The sequence below is a fragment of the Camponotus floridanus genome, unplaced genomic scaffold, assembly GCF_003227725.1.
Source record: "Camponotus floridanus strain SB8 unplaced genomic scaffold, Cflo_v7.5 scaffold7, whole genome shotgun sequence".
Taxonomy (NCBI): Eukaryota; Metazoa; Arthropoda; class Insecta; order Hymenoptera; family Formicidae; genus Camponotus; species Camponotus floridanus.
In genome coordinates, this window is record NW_020229838.1 from 1,761,360 (window position 1) to 1,778,310 (window position 16,951).

At 38.1% G+C, this 16,951-nt stretch overlaps 1 protein-coding gene across 7 annotated transcripts in view; it reads right to left on the reverse strand.

Moving 5' to 3' along the window:
* Positions 1–16,951, reverse strand: part of LOC105256683 (polypyrimidine tract-binding protein 1) — a 360,732-nt gene that overhangs the window by 19,361 nt on the left and 324,420 nt on the right. For all 7 annotated transcript variants that reach the window (XM_025413636.1, XM_025413633.1, XM_025413634.1 and 4 more), the window contains 2 exons: positions 16,465–16,602; positions 2,058–2,109 (listed from right to left, as the gene is read on the reverse strand). In XM_025413636.1, the coding sequence (XP_025269421.1) occupies positions 2,058–2,109; positions 16,465–16,602 (190 nt within the window). The remainder of the gene's footprint in view (positions 1–2,057; positions 2,110–16,464; positions 16,603–16,951) is intronic.

Below are 16,951 nucleotides of genomic sequence, written 5' to 3' on the forward strand. Positions count from 1 at the left end.
CGATGAAATCTTTCAAAATATTCCCCAGCACTTTATCGCATCTTTACGCCACTTTAAAGCGCAGATTCGCAGAAAACGGAGCGAAATGACGAATTAATCAACATAAAAATCGCAACTTCTTTTATCAGCGATTAATCGCCCACTCACGGACGTTAATCTAGTATTTATCGCCGAATGAACGAGGGTGTAAATTCTTGAATGGACGTATTACGGGAGGGAGCTTACGAGCTTGCTCGACTTCTTCCGGTCTCGCGAAGGATAAACAATTACGACAGGAGACAAACGCGGAATAGCCACGAGCGGTCGTTTCGCCAAGTTAATATTTCAGGGAATTCTCTCCAGCGTTGCTCGCTTTCCGCGTCCGGCCGGTCGGGATGGTTTATAATTGCCATTAAATCTCGATTAAACGAAACGTCGCGAGGGAGAAGGTAGACCCGGCCGCAATTTCGCGAGTTTTAATCTCGCATACGTACGTCGAATTCGCGTAACTCGCCGTGCCACGTATATTTCATTACGCGGCGCGCGTACGATGCGAAACAAAGGATCGGGCCTGCGGCGATGTTATTTAATTTTCGAATCTGAAATACGCGGAAGCGAGAGGAGGAGAAAGTTCTCTCTCTCTCTCGTTTGCTCTCTCGCATGACAAAGCCCGTGTTTCGAACGAGGAAAAAAAGGAACAACTGCTTTTCACTCCGCAAAATTATAAAATACGCGCGCTTTATCCCCTCGTACCTTCATCCCCCCCCGGTCTGCCATAATCGCGATGTTAACGTTTACCTTGCTCGTAATTTTAAATTTTGTCGCGATTGAATGTAAAAATTTTCACGTTCGATAGTTTTTAGTTCCACATACATTTCTTGCTCGAGATACACATAATATTATGATAAAAGCAGCATAATTTACTTTTCGCATTAATAATTCATCTTGCGCCATTTGAAAAATGATCAAGATATTTAAATAATTCCCATTTCGCGAATTATGCATTCTTATGTTAAGGAAAATAATCGACGTTTTATAAAATCGTAATTATTTTTCTCCCAGCGAAACGCACTTCTGTCAAGATTCCTCGAATGCGTTCGCGTCTCTCATTTTAATAGACGTGATTCCTCTCACGACCGAAATTTGCCGGTGCAATTTCGCGATTACAGAACCTCCGGGAGGAGACCCGAGCACGTGCGTACGTTCAGCCACGCGGAGACTCGACGTTACGACTCGGGCGTTGCATTTGTCACGTTATGTACGTACACCGATGCGCAATCGCACACAGATAGGCACGCGAGCACAGGGAATGATGATGCTCTCGCGTTCGTTCGCTATAGGCATGAATTCGTAACGCGCTCGTCGGCCGCACGCCGAGGCCTCTCTTTGTATACGTTGTATAACGGGTGTAACGAGAAATTGCGTGCGTTATTCGATCGGCCGCGCTAACGATTTTGATTAAGAGAACACGCCAACGAAAATCGAAACAGCAATGTTAAAATTGTTGGCTCGTTCGGATCTAAACCAATCATCTTCGATTTACTACACCGCGCTTCCTAGAAGAGTTTATTAATCGATGATGTTTTTAATTTAAAATGATGAAAAATATAAATAAAATTAAAACAAAAAATTGGCTCAAATAATAACAATTAAAAAATTAAATAAAAATAATAGATTATTAGATTAACCGACTAAGGTATCTTAATGTTTTACGCAGAGGTCCTCGTAATCATATATCGTTAAATTATCGGTAAATTATAAAAGAATCGAGATGTGCCACGTATCGAAATGTCCCTAAACTGCCTTAACAACCCCCTTTGCGAGTATTTCGAGAACACCCTTTGGGGAACGATTCCGAAAGTACTAACGGCGCCAAGTGCGCGCAACGAGACGAAGGGAGGCTAGGATGCACTTGAAGCACGCTGAAGTACTAAAGTGCCGTGGCGTGTCTGCATCGCAAGAGCCGAGATCTATAACCCGCGAAAGTGCCACGGCTTTCCCGCCCCCCTTTACTCGTTCTCCCTTTGGCAAGTCCTAGGACAACGACGCTGTACATATATATCAAATATCATACTTACTGTTCTTTGTGAAAGTGACGATCTTCAGAACTTTGCCAAAGCGCGTGAAAATCTGAAACATACAAAATAAGTCTTGAGTGAGAAATCAAGTCAGTTTTGAGCTATAAGAAATTTTATTAATTTATTTATTAAATGTGATTTATCGAATAATTTATTTTTTGTCGTATCATTATGTCAAAAGAAATGTGTAGCGAACGAAATTAAATCCATCTCGATGATAACGATGTCGTTTATGATACTGAAATATGCCGATTGTACGATGTCGATATATACGGATGCTTCGACAGGCCCACGTAATAAACGTCTAACTAAAGCTACAATTGTCATAATCGTATATCGCTACGCGAGCTGGTTTAGAACGAGAGCGATCAAAATTGCAGAATTCGACGAACCCACGCTATTTAGCGCAGTGGGAAAATTACAAAATAATTGGTGCGGATATTACGATAAAGCGATTTATTTCGGCTGCGCATGGATTATAATATGGCAATTATATTATACAGTTGAATAAAACAGCACGTAACGATAGCCGAAACGTGTTCTAAAAAAAATGTATTCGCATAAATATTATACCGGCGATATTCCAAGGACTCGTGCGTGTAAACGCTCACGGATCGCATGAATTTTCAAAAGCCTCTTTTGAAGGCGAAACGAGCGGCCGGTATCACGCAATATTTACAGGCGTATCCGGAGTATGGGCGAGCCGCGGGCTAATAATCGCGCACGTCAAACTAGCCGTCATTGTCATATATGTTTGGCCGACAATGCCGATGATCACATTAATGCCGCGTATGCAAATATTTGACCCGGTTGCCGCCGTTCGCGGCGGTCAATCGAGCTAAACTCTCCGTTCAATAATACTTTTTTCATCCGTTCTATTTTCGGCCGCGCCACGTACTTGTTTCTTATTTAAACGTTGATACGTTACGTTACGTTTAATCGTCGCCTCGGTTTTGCCGACTTCAATTAACGGCTCATCGTGCTAACCGACAATGACATTGATTTTTCAAGCGCTCGGGAGATATTTTTACGCGCGAGCCCAAAAGAGCGTTACATCCGTTTTCGACGAATAAATATGTAAAAGCTCGTAAAAGCGCGACCGCGAGGAGAAATGGAACATTTCCGATGCGAAACAGGAAAAACGCGCTAATGCGAACCGCTGTCACGCGTTTTAGCTCCTCTCCTCCGAATATTCAATGATGCACGCGGCCTGCGGGCGCTGGGCGTATCGAATGAGTTTATATTTCGTCGCTAACGCGACGATGAAAATCCGTAAAATTAAAAACGAAAAAATATGCTAGACACATTGTAGAGAAAAGGGGGAAAACGTGATATCTCAGAATAGGAATATAAAATGCGTAGCGACGCGTCCCTTCGAGCTGCGCTTTCATTTTATCTTTGTTTCAAAGTCTGTCACTTCCTCTGACTTGATGGAATCCCGAGTTCCTTTCCTGATATAAATCTACATTGATGATTTTCGATTTTTGTGAAAATTCTTATACTCGAAAATACTGCGAAACTCGCTACGTTTTTGCACGCAAGATCAATCTAGTGACGCTTTCATCTCAATTTCGACGTCGCGTTTGAAAAAAAAAATGCGTTCTTACATTTTAATTCGTTTCAAGAAAGAAATAATCATAGAGAATATAAGAAAGAAACAATATGTGCGAGCGCAACCTGATTTTTAAAACTCACTAATAAGTGCGCGCAAAAGTTGGAAGAGAAAGCGTAATAAGCATTCTTTGAATATGCTCGCGTAACGCGTTCTTTTGCAAATTAATTCACGATTTTCATACACATTTCTGACGAACGTGGCGAAAATAGGAAAAATGCTGTAATAAGAAATAGGAATCTACGCTTAAAAAGTGCACTCGGCAACGTGAGAATGGCTCAGAAGAATGAGAAACACGCGCCGTAGGGCTTTACGCAACGGTTTCGTAATTAGCAACCTCCAGAGAGAAAGAGAAAAGACGTATCCGCATGATGCACGTCAAATGGGACAAAAGAGAATCTTTTGCCATTTTACCGACATGACGGGCCTTCAACAGGAGCTATGGTTCTTTTTTCAATAATAATACTCATCCAGCGGATGTAAAACATAATTTTTTAACTAATAATTGAATTGAGATCGATGAGACATATTTTTATTCTCCTTAAATATACAGACTGTAATCTTCTTATACAAATTCTTTATTGAATTTGAGAGACAATATTTTTTTACACTGATTTTATGAAATATTATCAGATAATTTCTGGAGTTAAAAAATGATTATAAAAAATTTTCTGACTGTAGTATCACATTATTATCAAATCAAAATTTAGGATTCGATAAAAATTCGGTTTCTTCGTAAAAAATATCCCCCTTCGAATGCGGATTCGACCCTATCTCTAAATCTCGAAATCGGCGGGTTTCTATAATATTTTCTCTCATTCGTTCGAGCTAATAATAATCTCTTTCCAATAAAAAAAGCAAGCAAATTTTCCAACGAAATCTTCAAAAATCGTTTCGAATGCGCAAAGTCGTACTAGCGGAGAGAAATGTAATTCCCTCGAAAACGAACGATTATAATCAATAGAGAGTACAATAAAACGGCAATAACGATAAAAATCTCTACAAATAGATCCTCATTGTCGTTTATATTTATGTACGTCGTTACGAGCAACGAGGATCATTTTTACGGTAATTGCGTTTGGATTGCGTACTCGCAATTACAGAGATATATCGATGAATCTGTAAGTTTCCTTCCATTTGTAAATAATTTTTGCGTAAAATACGCGACCTTTTATATCTTATATTATCCGAAGGCAACATATATTCTCATAAACAATATTCTCCGTGTAATATAAGGATATTTTCGAAAAAATGAGATATTTAATTTCTATATTACGCATGTATTATGAATGTTTTAAGAGTCAAGTCAGTATCATACCGAGTCACATTACATTAAACAGAGATATCTCGAATTATCATCGAAACGTTAAGCTCGGGAAGATGGTAAATTAAAGATCGAGTAAATTAAAAGCAGAGATGGATCATTCGCGAGAGTGGATTCACTGTAAACGGCAGAGGATCGCGAAGGTGGAAAGGTGATAACGATGGTAATGTTTAGAATATATGGATTACGGTTCCATCCATTACATCTGTACGTCCGCAGCGTCCATTACAAGCCCGCAAGACCACTCGTAATAGTTCGCTCGACTATATGCATTACCTCATCTCTTCCTCTCTCTCTCTCGCTTACTCTCAATGTAACTGCAATTGCGTGCGTTTCTCTGCAAGCGGTAACTGTGCACCCTATTTATACAATGCGTATATAATACGAAAAGCAGCAGTACCATGACTACCACCATCGTCATCACTATTGGGCTGTATGTTTTTATCCGTTTTCCGATAGAACGAGAAATATTTCAATTTTGATATTCGAATTTTTGCCAGTCGCGCTTCCGGCCCGGGAATGCATGCGTCCGATCGAAAACAGTTCGATCGCGAACGGTTATCAAGTCGCGATGCGCGAGTATTTACTCGGAGATTGCGCCAATAAGCGAACGGATGGATGAATAAATCGCGAAAAGGCACGAGTGAAAGAGACAAGAAACATGAAATAATGCTCGCGCGGTTTTGCGTTCCATTTGTTTGACGAACAAATTTTTGTAGAGAATCACCAAAAGACAATACGCTCTCGCAGATACAGGTAAACAAACTTTTGATACGAGGTATCAAAATTTGTCTCCCTTTTGTCCCTTTACCGAGATACAAAATTTTGGATTTTTATAAACTTATATATGCAAAATATATTCGGTTAGTTAAAGTTTTAATTTACTCAATTATGACTTTTTCACGATAATTTATTTTAATGCGCCAGTAACAGATTGATGTCGTATAAACGCAATGGGAATCTGTGTCTTCCATGGCATTTATATATACACGCGTCCATTACAAACATACTGTACAATAAATTTAATTAAACCGGTATTTAATTAATTACTCGAAATCTGACAAATTTTCCACTTGCTACACATCGCGTTGCAAATTGTCTCTGTGAATTTAGGGAGAAATTCGAGAATTACCCCGTAGGCGGTAACGTTTATTATCGATGCAATTGATGCATTCCATGATTGCCGTCGAATACACGCAAACTTCTGTTCATTGTTGCATCAGTGTTCCCCTATTCCTTTATTAGCATTCGCCCCTTCTATATACTGTTATTAGAGATTAGGAAGATAAATATACTCGGCAGCCATAATCACTTTACGATATATATCATACGACTAAAGCTGCATCGGTTATTTCTTATCTAAATAAATATCATTAAATAATATAATGTTTATGTACTGTTTATTTTAGCCAACAAGTATTTTGATGCGACTGAAATTTATAAAATATTGGAAGCGTGTGAAAAAATGATTTGTTATTTTCAATCTACAAACTTTATTTGAATTTATTCAATTTTATTTTGAAAAAGAAATATATTTTTTCCCCGATATAAAAGTATATATTGACGTCGATATATATTGACGTCGAAGAAATAATCGATAATATTGGATGTTCCAATACCTTGCAACTTTGTAACGAATAGATTAAAGCAATCCGCTTTCACGCCCCGGTGGATAAACAGAGACGAAATACACGTTCCTCACCGAAATGTAAATAAATCGAGAAAAATCGGGAAATTCGAAAATAAGTCGGCACCTCGGTGAAAGAAAATCGCGATTCAAGTTGCACGTTGAATTGAAACTGGGACAAATCGGCTTGTTTGCGCGCGCATCATTTGCAACGAAAGTTTTAATGAGGGTCGAATGAAAAGCACGCTGGTGTAACAGTTTCTTTGCCGCTGGAATTTTTAAGAGTAAGAAAATCGGACCGTTAAATGCTAGAAATAATAAAGAATATCGAGCTCGTAGAAAATAAAATCAAACAAAAAAGCATACTTTATTTTAAACGCGACAGAAGGTCAACTGTATCGCGATCAGTTAATCCTAGAATAACTCTGGAATCTATTAATAATTTCTTCGTTGTAAAACACGAGTTTAGTTTCGATTTTCGCTCATGCGTTAACTCTGAACAACATTTTGAAAATTATACTCTGTAAAATCGTTCCATATATGCATGTCAAAATTAGTAATATGTGGGATAAAAAAAGGAAATTTCCGAATTCGATTTTCCAAAATCAATTCCCACAATCAAAACTGCATTTCTATGCGAAGCGTAACGTTCTCCTTCATTTTTGCTGTTACATTTTTAAGGCCTCGACCAAACACGATCATTTCAGGTTCGTATGTGTATGTGTGTGCGCGCGCGCGCGTGTTGGTCTCCCACGGGAAATTATTCCGCACGTGCATCTCGCATCTGTAGCCGATACACCGTGTATGTGCGCGGGACGCGTTTGTCGTCAACGAACGCTCGAAAGACATAGCGTTGTTATAACTTTTGCAATCAGACCGCGCGCGAGTTATTGGAGGCTCCTGTTTGATCTAAACATTTTTTTCCGCGCGAAACTCACCGAGGACAGTGCGCGTTAATCAGAGCTACTTTCAACTGTAAGTCACCCCCGATCAGATGCGATTAGCAAAAACACGTTACTATTTTCGAATTGTAAGAAATTAAATAAAGAGCTGGTAAAAAATATAATTACGCGATAAAATAATTGGATTATGCATTAAATTAAAAACGATGCTATTGATTGTTTTGATTTCATAGGAAAAAAATCGCAAATTTCCCATTAAAAAGAATTAATAAATTAAGAATAATTTACCGGTATATGTGTGTGTATGTGTGTGTATTATTATCATTATCCGACACAAGTTTTGATTTCATTTGACTCATTAAAGTTCATGTAATTGAAACTTGAAATTGAACGAGCCTATCTCCTCTCCTTCATATTAGCGAGCGATTGTGACGCGATGAAATTAATGTGCCTCGAAATATATGTTATTCAATATGCGATTACGCGAATCAAATATATAATTAGTCAATAATGGCTAAATTATTAACGAAGAATATCGAATAAAATTGGAATTTTTCCTATTTCAAAAGTACTGTATAAAATCAATTTGAAAGTACCTACTGTCCTCTTTACGATCGCGTATGAACATTTTTTTCCGTTTGTTAATTTTTTAATTATTCCCTTTACGTATTGATATGACTAAAATTCGTCCGACCAGTAGTTGTAGTTTGATTAAAAAACCTTTGTTTATTGTAGACAAAAAGCATTTTGCACACCGCGATAACTTCATATGTCATCATGCATGTGATGTACCCGAAATCTCTATCATCTGCCCGTGCTACGTACGCGTGCAAAAACTAAATATTTTAATTTCATATTTTATTTATCCTCCTCTTTCTTCGTTCCATATTGTGCTTACGATTGGTTTGCCACATTCTTATCGTCGAAACGGAGTTACGTTCTGAAAAAGGCGGAAAAATATGCGCACGACGGTTTAAGAATTTTTCGTTTCGGCTAGAAATAGTCATCGTCGAGATTTCCGATTCTCGCACAGTGAGAAAATTTTTGATATATGCATATAAAAAGATTGATTTTAAACTTGTCAGAGACTGCTTTACGCGAGCGAGAAGAATTATTTGCGAGTAAAAAAACTTATAGTTAGAAAATTAATATAGCGGCAGAAAAATAAAAAAAGCTGAGTTACAGCCTTTGACAATAAATTTGAAATAAACGCAGCTCAGTGAATATTTCTCTAATGACGTAAGATATGCACCGGATTGAGCGATCATCTAGTATACTTGGCGCTAGATATCCAACGCGCGTTATTTCAAGGGTGCTTGCGTTAATTCACCTACGCGATCCCCCTTTAACCCCATTTCACCGAGGCACGTCGACTATGCGAATCAATTCGCGTCACTATTTGATAGAATCCCGCGCAGCGTTCGTCGTTTACGACTCTGACATTCCACACTTGTTCCGGAAACGTGAACTGACGCAACAGGAGAAATGCATGAAATTTTAATAAAAACGCACGCATACCAAAGAAAATAATAACGAAAGTCTCTCTATTATTAAAAGCTTTATGGAGATCTTAATGAAATACGTTTCGAAATCCTCAAGCTATACGTTTCATTTTTAATTATATATTTTCTAAAAATAAACACGCAAACTTGGATTTGTAAGCGATATTAAAAACTGGATAGCTGGCCTGCTGCAATATTACAAAGATTAATATCGATGAAGATTAAGTTTGAATACAGCCACTGAGAAATGAACGGAAATGCATTGCTCACACAATAGTTTCATTCGATATTTTGTCAGCAAATAGTTGTTCCTTTCTTTTCCGCAAACATTTTCCATATTGTATTTCGAGCGTAGCAAATTTCTCTCCACAACTCAGAAAATTTATATACTATTTGCGCATATACAGGATATTTGCAGGACGTTTGCATTATTTAATTTTTTCTTAATCAATATTTTTAATCAATATTTAATGACAGTGAACTAGAGATGTATTTTACTTCATCATACATGTATATTTTATATGTATCAATATATACGTATTTAAGTATTATATATATATAAAATAGTAGCTAGATAGTTTAAACATGAAAGAGCTCAAGAATCTTAATCTCTGTTAAAGAAAAAATCCTCCGCATAAATTCATCAGAAAATAAATCCCGCTATTTGCGACACGCGGTGTATATAGAACGGCACAATATATAAGCTGGTATATTATTTTCTTTAATCTCTCCCTTCGGGAACAGGAGGGGACAGGAAAAGGATCGCCCGGGAAGGAGGGAGAGAAAGAGATACCGGGAACGGCTCGTTATTAAATCGAACGCGACCCTTTGGCCGGCGGCCATCGCTCATAGATCCCGCGGGGATTCCCTCATGCCGTGGGATTACAGGTGACCAAACTCCACCCTTTCCATCCATTCCATTCCATTCCGTTCCGTTCCATTCCATTCCATTCCGCGAAAGCTGCCCATTACCACCGGCGTATTGATTGATGTAACAGTTATTAATTCGCGTGCCCGATTATCGAGCCCGCCCAGTCGCGGGTGTCTCCGCGGTTTCTGTAACGCAATAACGCGCAATAGCAGTAACGCAATTCCCACGTCGCGGCGATCCGTCGTTATTCATTTAGATATGACGGCTCGGGAGGGTGAGAAGAGGGAAAGGGGTTCGGTGTCTGACGGCGAGTCGGGAGTTTACAGGAGAGGGATGCGAAAAGGCACGAACTTATCTCCCTGGTCGTCGCGCGGCCAACGAGTCCGACCACGGGAAATGGATAGGGATTTCTGCGAAACTTCTTCCCCGGCGAGTTCCGCGGATTTTTCTCCTTTCGGGAACCGTGTTTCCTATCGCGCTAACTGCAACGATTGCAGTTCGGGAGCAATTATAGTCACGAGATCAATTTTTCTCGGCCCACTTCTCCTCGCGAGCGTCAAGATGTTTATTGGAGGGTGCAAATTTCTTCCCATATTATAAAATATGGATTAAGGAATTGAAAATATTAATAATGCGTGCATGTTAAAGAAAACATATTACATTTGACATTAATTTGATATGGACACAAAAAAAATTTTTTTACACAACATTCGTATAATGTAGCAAGGAATCTTATTTTTTGTATCGAAAAACGCGATTAATAATTACATTTATATTGAATTATATGTAATCTGTATGCGAGAAACATTTCACGAGAATCCTATAAAAAGGTTTTAGAGTGCATATTACTTGCGTGTGGTTGGCGCGATATATAAGCTGGACTGTTAATACCGGCTGCATTATTAATCGCTACAAATGCATCCTGACATGACTATACAGCTACGAGCGGGCTTTTAAAGCTGTATCATAGGCGTGTCCCACCATTAGTAGGATAACTTTTAATATCCTTGTATCGTCAAGAAAACAACTCGCTATCGAAGAACAATCGTCGTGATAATCCCTTCTATACTCTTTATCGCAAAAATCTACAATGCTTCTGCAATGCCTGTTAATATGAATAACGGAATCAAGAAAATTCGAGATAAATATCACGCAAAACTTTGTCGATTACTTCGAAGTATCGTCATAAAAAAGCGCTCTACATAAGAATTTATAATCCCTAGCGTATAATAATTTTGATATTTATATTATTCTGCTCAAGTTATAAGCTTTTATTCCAGAATAAAAGCTAATAACTTAATTTTTGTAATCACCTTTTGAGATTGATTTTCAAACGATAAAGAACGCGAGCTTTTCTTTCACGAACTGCAACACTAATATTAGCTAAAATTAAAAAAATATGTACTTTTTCGCTCGAAAAGTCAGAACAACGCTCCAATCTATGCAATGTTAACGCTTTTAATTGCACAATTCAAGGAGCACACGCGTAATACGCGCGCCAAGCTGTTCGCTTGTTCGTACTCGAACGAACAACTGGAACGATCGAACCGAGACATTAGACGGTTGCCAACGGCCATTAATCATACAGTACGAGGAGGCAGGTGATTAATGTTTTCCTCTGTACGCGCTAACTTCCAGCCCCCTTCTTCCCTTGCCTCTTTCACCCATTTTCACGCTCTCTCCCCGGTTTTCTTCGAGTCACCGTTCTTCGGGTTCCTTCGTCGCCTCCCATCGAGATCATACCGCCAAACTGCCGGCTATCATCGTCGAGTGATTAATTTACGATCCCCATCTCCGTTCCTTTCGTCATTTTTGCCATTTCGATTCTCGACACTCTCACGAAACATTTAATATATTCCGGTAATTCTTTAATAGCGTCGGTGTGTATTTCAAAAATATTACACGTTACATATGTAACGCAAAATTGTAGAGAAAATATTTCACTAAATATGAAATGTAGATGAGAGACGATCCATTTATAAAGTTTGTCCTTTCGTGTTTATAATTCGCGATTTGGAGTAATTTTTATTACGTATACTCATGGCAATTTATATAATCTCTGTCGATTTTATAATAATAGGAAAAAGTGATTTCGAAGTATCAAATTTATCTTTTCGTATTGATGTAAAATGAAAAAATTCTCGCCACAAAATACATATGTATAATACCATTAAAGTGTATTGATTTTATGTGTAACTGTCTTGTGCATATATATTTTTATATATTTTATTAATCTCAAACTTATTTTAAATTTATGGGTTAAAAAAGATTCTTTCTATTTATATGTTAGAGAGATTAATATTAAAAAACGGAATCTTACACATTAGCAGATTTTTAAATTATCTTTATTAAACTCTATATTGGCGTGGTTTCAAGATAAAAAATAAAATTAATGAAAAGCTACACTTTGCAAAATCACCTTTCATTCGATAATCTCTCAGACTTCAGGGTCTTAATAAAGCAAAACTTAATTCTCAGATGGCAGATTGGGCCCCAGTAACAACAATTTATGTCGTCGAATGCCTCGACGAAGTTCCCGAGTTATTTTATCGAGACATAAATGTTAAATGCTCGCTGTTAAGTCTCTTTATTTATGTCCCTGAGTTCGCGGAACATTATGACCGATTTTTTATATTCGTAAGTTTTTTTTATATTCGTAAGTTTCGTTCCCGAGGGTTTCGCAAATAGAAATCAGAAAAGGAACGCGCGATGCGTTCGAAGAGCGCATTTTTTGAAACACAATAAAAAAAGAAAGCAGAAATTTTGGAAGCAATGACTCGACTCGCTATTGCTTGGGTCCATCGGTCATGTAATCTAATTTATGTTTTACGAGAGTCGCCTATATAATTTTTTTCTTGAAAATTTTTTTGCGAAAATGAATAAAATATAGATTCTTCACATCGGTGATTGAGACTAACAGAAATGTATTTTGTACCAATACACATTAAATACGTCACAAGAGATAACACATTACGCTGGGTAAATGAATTGATTCTATTTTCTGGAGCACGTCATTAAAAATTGCTGTGTTTTAATTCAACTTGAAGTTTAGTCCTCGCGGATTAGGAAAAACTTCACAAGGAAAGCTTTAATTTTTTTAGGCGATACAATCTTTCTCCTCGCCAAGCTCATGGATCATTAAGAATTTTCCGGCGCAGAGACGCCGACTAATAGCATCGGCTGGATTACAAAGTTTTCAGAGCGCCGGTTTCCGCGCCGAGAGAGCGCACCTGAACACCTGCACCCCTTTCTTGCACAACCCTCTCGGGACGCAACCTTTCCATCCCTCACGGGGATGGCGCGAGAAGTTTCTACCCCGCGAAGACGGACTTTTCGCGGCATTTAACCGCCTCGGCTCGGGAGACCGTAAAGTTAAATATCGGAGGAGGATTTCTAAGAAGCGGGGAGAAGACGGCAAGAGGGTGGAAAAAATACCGCCGCCACGTAAATTGGCTTCGCCGCCGGAGGCTGTCGGTTAATCGCGCGAAGAGGTCGCGGCCGAGCAACAGACAAACCGGGAACAAATAAAGAACAAAGTTAAAATTCAATTCAACCGGAAGAAACAATCGAAGTTCCGGCCGCGAGAACTGGGGGACCGCGTTTACGATTGTTTCAGCAAAGTCGAGAAATCCAAGGAGAGGCAATTTTTCATCAAAAGAGCGTGCTTGAAAAAGAAGCGTATAATAAAGTTGTAACGCGTCTCAATGTACGTGTTCTTTAAATATCTATTCGAAGCCGATTACATTCTTTCGAAATAAAAAAAGAAACGCATTTATGTGTAATTTATATTTATAAAAGAACATCGCAATATCTATTTAGTATCGTATTTTGTAAAAGTCGCTTTAAGTAACGAAGAGCGAACACAGGATCGGGATTTCAAGGCAATGTGCTTAATCCCTCTTGAGAAAGAAGCATTTGTACGCTCTCTCCTTGAGAGAGCACTGTATCGGATTACACGTGCAGTAGAACAGGTCAACCTTTCGTCAGACGTCGGTAAAGCGCGCGTGGCTTATACGCGAATCAATTTCCAATCAATTTGTCCGCGTCGTTAAAATTTTAAAAGACGCTGTGACATTTCGTTAGAAGACAGAAACAAGAAACTAAGCTATTCATCGTTAAATAATTCAGATCACAAGATTTACGTTAGACAATCTATAAAATTGATTTTGTAAAGAATTTTTTATAACGATGTCGCCTGACATCTCTGGATCTCAGATATCGATAGCAATCGAGAATGCGGTTGAAGGAATGTCTCTATCTTTTCACATTGAGACGAATTTCTTACAAAAACTATTCTCGTCATCCGATTATCTGGATATAAATATCAGTCTGAATTTTTTTTTTGTCAGTCATCATCCAACAGAATTTTTTTTATGGTACAAAAATCATGCGACATGTCCCCGGAATGTATTAAAGAATCTGTCCGACCAATGACAAGCCCTATGCGGGCTGGCTTCGACGCGAGTTAATCTTTCGAGCTGATTACAAATCGCGGACACAAATCCAGTCCCACCGCTGCCGGGACCATCGTGTAAGCCTGCTTACGCAACCGAACACATATAACCGGCCAATCGTCGATTCGTAATCCGGGAATGTTTTCCACCCGGTCCATTATCGGCTTAGCAACGTCGTCGTCGTTGCTCTCTTCGCTCCGACCTGATTCTACATGTTCGAGGGGAAAAAAAAAACAAAAACGCTATCCTCTATATACGCGCACTCGGGTAAATCGATAGTGTTAAGGATAGTTTCCTCACACGCTACTCACATTTGCAATTCCTCCGAGACATTTGGAGAAAAGCAAAAAGCTTTTGTATCGAGATGGACTCGACGCAAATCCTATATGTTTACATGAATAACTTTAGTTTGCAAGTTGTTTTTTGCAATAATTCTTGGAAATAACGGGAAACGAGAGAAATTTATCATTCTGTTGCGCTGCGATTTAGCATTCAATCAATTTGAATCTCTCACTATGTATTATCGATATTACATAATAATTAATGTGTAAGATAACGTAAACAAAAATTGATTAAATTCTTTCGATGTGGGGACAACTTTTATAAGTACTTGTGTCAGGTTGATGTTATTACTTTTTCCCAGGGGCACAACAATAAGGCGCATCTTACTTTCACGTACTTGCGAAAGACATCTTTGTACACCATATCGTTGGGAGATATTATTTGCGACGCTATTGAGCACGTTTAAAAATGCATAGGCCACTCAACTCGAACCGGAAGCACTCCGGTTATCCTATTATCCGGAATCCTCAGGGGTAAGACTCACCCTTCTTTAATGATATTTGCCTCTTATTATGAAAACAAGTTCTATTTTTATAAGCATGAAAAAATATATATATTTTTATAAATATACAAAATATATTTTATATATATTTTTGTATATATATTTATAAATATATATATATATTTTTTTTTATAAATATACAAAAATATATATTGACAAAATCGTGAATTATGATATAAATAGGTTTTGTTTTCATTTTAATTTAAGATTAAAAAGTATTTTTGTGAAATGTAAAAAATTAAAAATTTCACGTAAAAATAAAAATCTACATTAATTTTATTGTCAATCTGTAATATCGGAAACTCAATTATTTTTTTCATGTGCGCGCGAGTACATTTACTGGTTTTCAGAAAAAATTTACTTTCATATAAAAATTTCCATAAAATTTATTGCTTTAGCATAACATTTAAAATCGCTGCAATTTATTTTATCAACTTCGAAGCGTTTCGATAACGAAGCGAAATGTCAATTTCGTTGCAAGTGCAATTAGTGTCTTAAGATTGTCGTATAAAATGTATCGCGCCAAACAACTCTGGCAATTCCGATGGTCGCGCGGGCGCGGCAAGGAGATTATTCTATAACTTTAACAATCAATTATTTAGAATTCAGTTATCTCGGCGGAACGACCGGCGGTATATTTAATTTTAAAACTGCAAACAGTCGCCCGCAGTAGCGCTCGCAGACGACAAGCACTCAATATGTAAAACGCGATGTAACTTCCGCCGCGGCCGCAACTCTGGCTCCGCGCGGATTAATCAAGCGGAATTCACGCCCGACTTGTAAACGTTGATCAAATATCCGCGAGCGAGTTAACGACCGCGGGATTGTCTGCGAAATTCGACTAATTCAAACTCTGTCGCGCGACATTTTTCGGCATCCGTCGAAGTTAAATTACATTAGCCCTTTCGGCGTCCCCGGGAAATTAGGGGCGTTCTCCTCGTTTATAACCCGCAAGCACGCGGTTTGTATGTGGAGAAATCTTTTACACGGGTTCTCTTTTTTTTTCTTTTTTACGACAAGAGTCCCAGTTTTCAAATCTGATCCAGTAAAAAATTCTTCAAAAAATTCCTGAAGTACTTCACCCATGTAGAGAGCAATGAAAAATTTCCGTTTCTTTCTTCGACACTCTTTCCGCACATGTATATATTTGAATATGTATATAATTCATCGTGTCGCATTACACGCGATACTGCATTCAGCGCGACCGCTTTCAATATAAAACGTAGAAATAATAAATGGGTCGGCCAGGTGGTCCGGCTTTGCGTGCTTACCTGATAAAGTATGTCGAGGGTGATCGGATAAAGCATGTGCTCCACAATGACTCGGAGAACCGTGTTGGGTCCGCCCTGGGTCTCGCCGGCACTGGTTACCTGATTTTGTCCGGCAATTGCAACCTGGTTATTCGAGTTCTGCAACAGAGAATGAGAACAAAAACGAAATTAAGCGCTTTGAGCGAATCAATTGCTATCGATGCATTTACGTGTCGTCCGGAAGGTACACTAAAAATACAAGTTAGCCAAATTCCGCAAGACGTAAATTTCATTTTAATTTCATTGATGTAACTTTCGAAAGTAAAAACTTGGTTCTCTTGTATTTTCAGGATTTCCTACTTAAGCAGATTAAAGGTTCGTTTATAAATATAAATATATATAATTATAAATTATTATTAATATAATTAGATGTATAAACCAACAATGTGAAATAGTAATATTAATCAATGTAATTATAAATATTTACTCGATAAAAACATTCTGACAA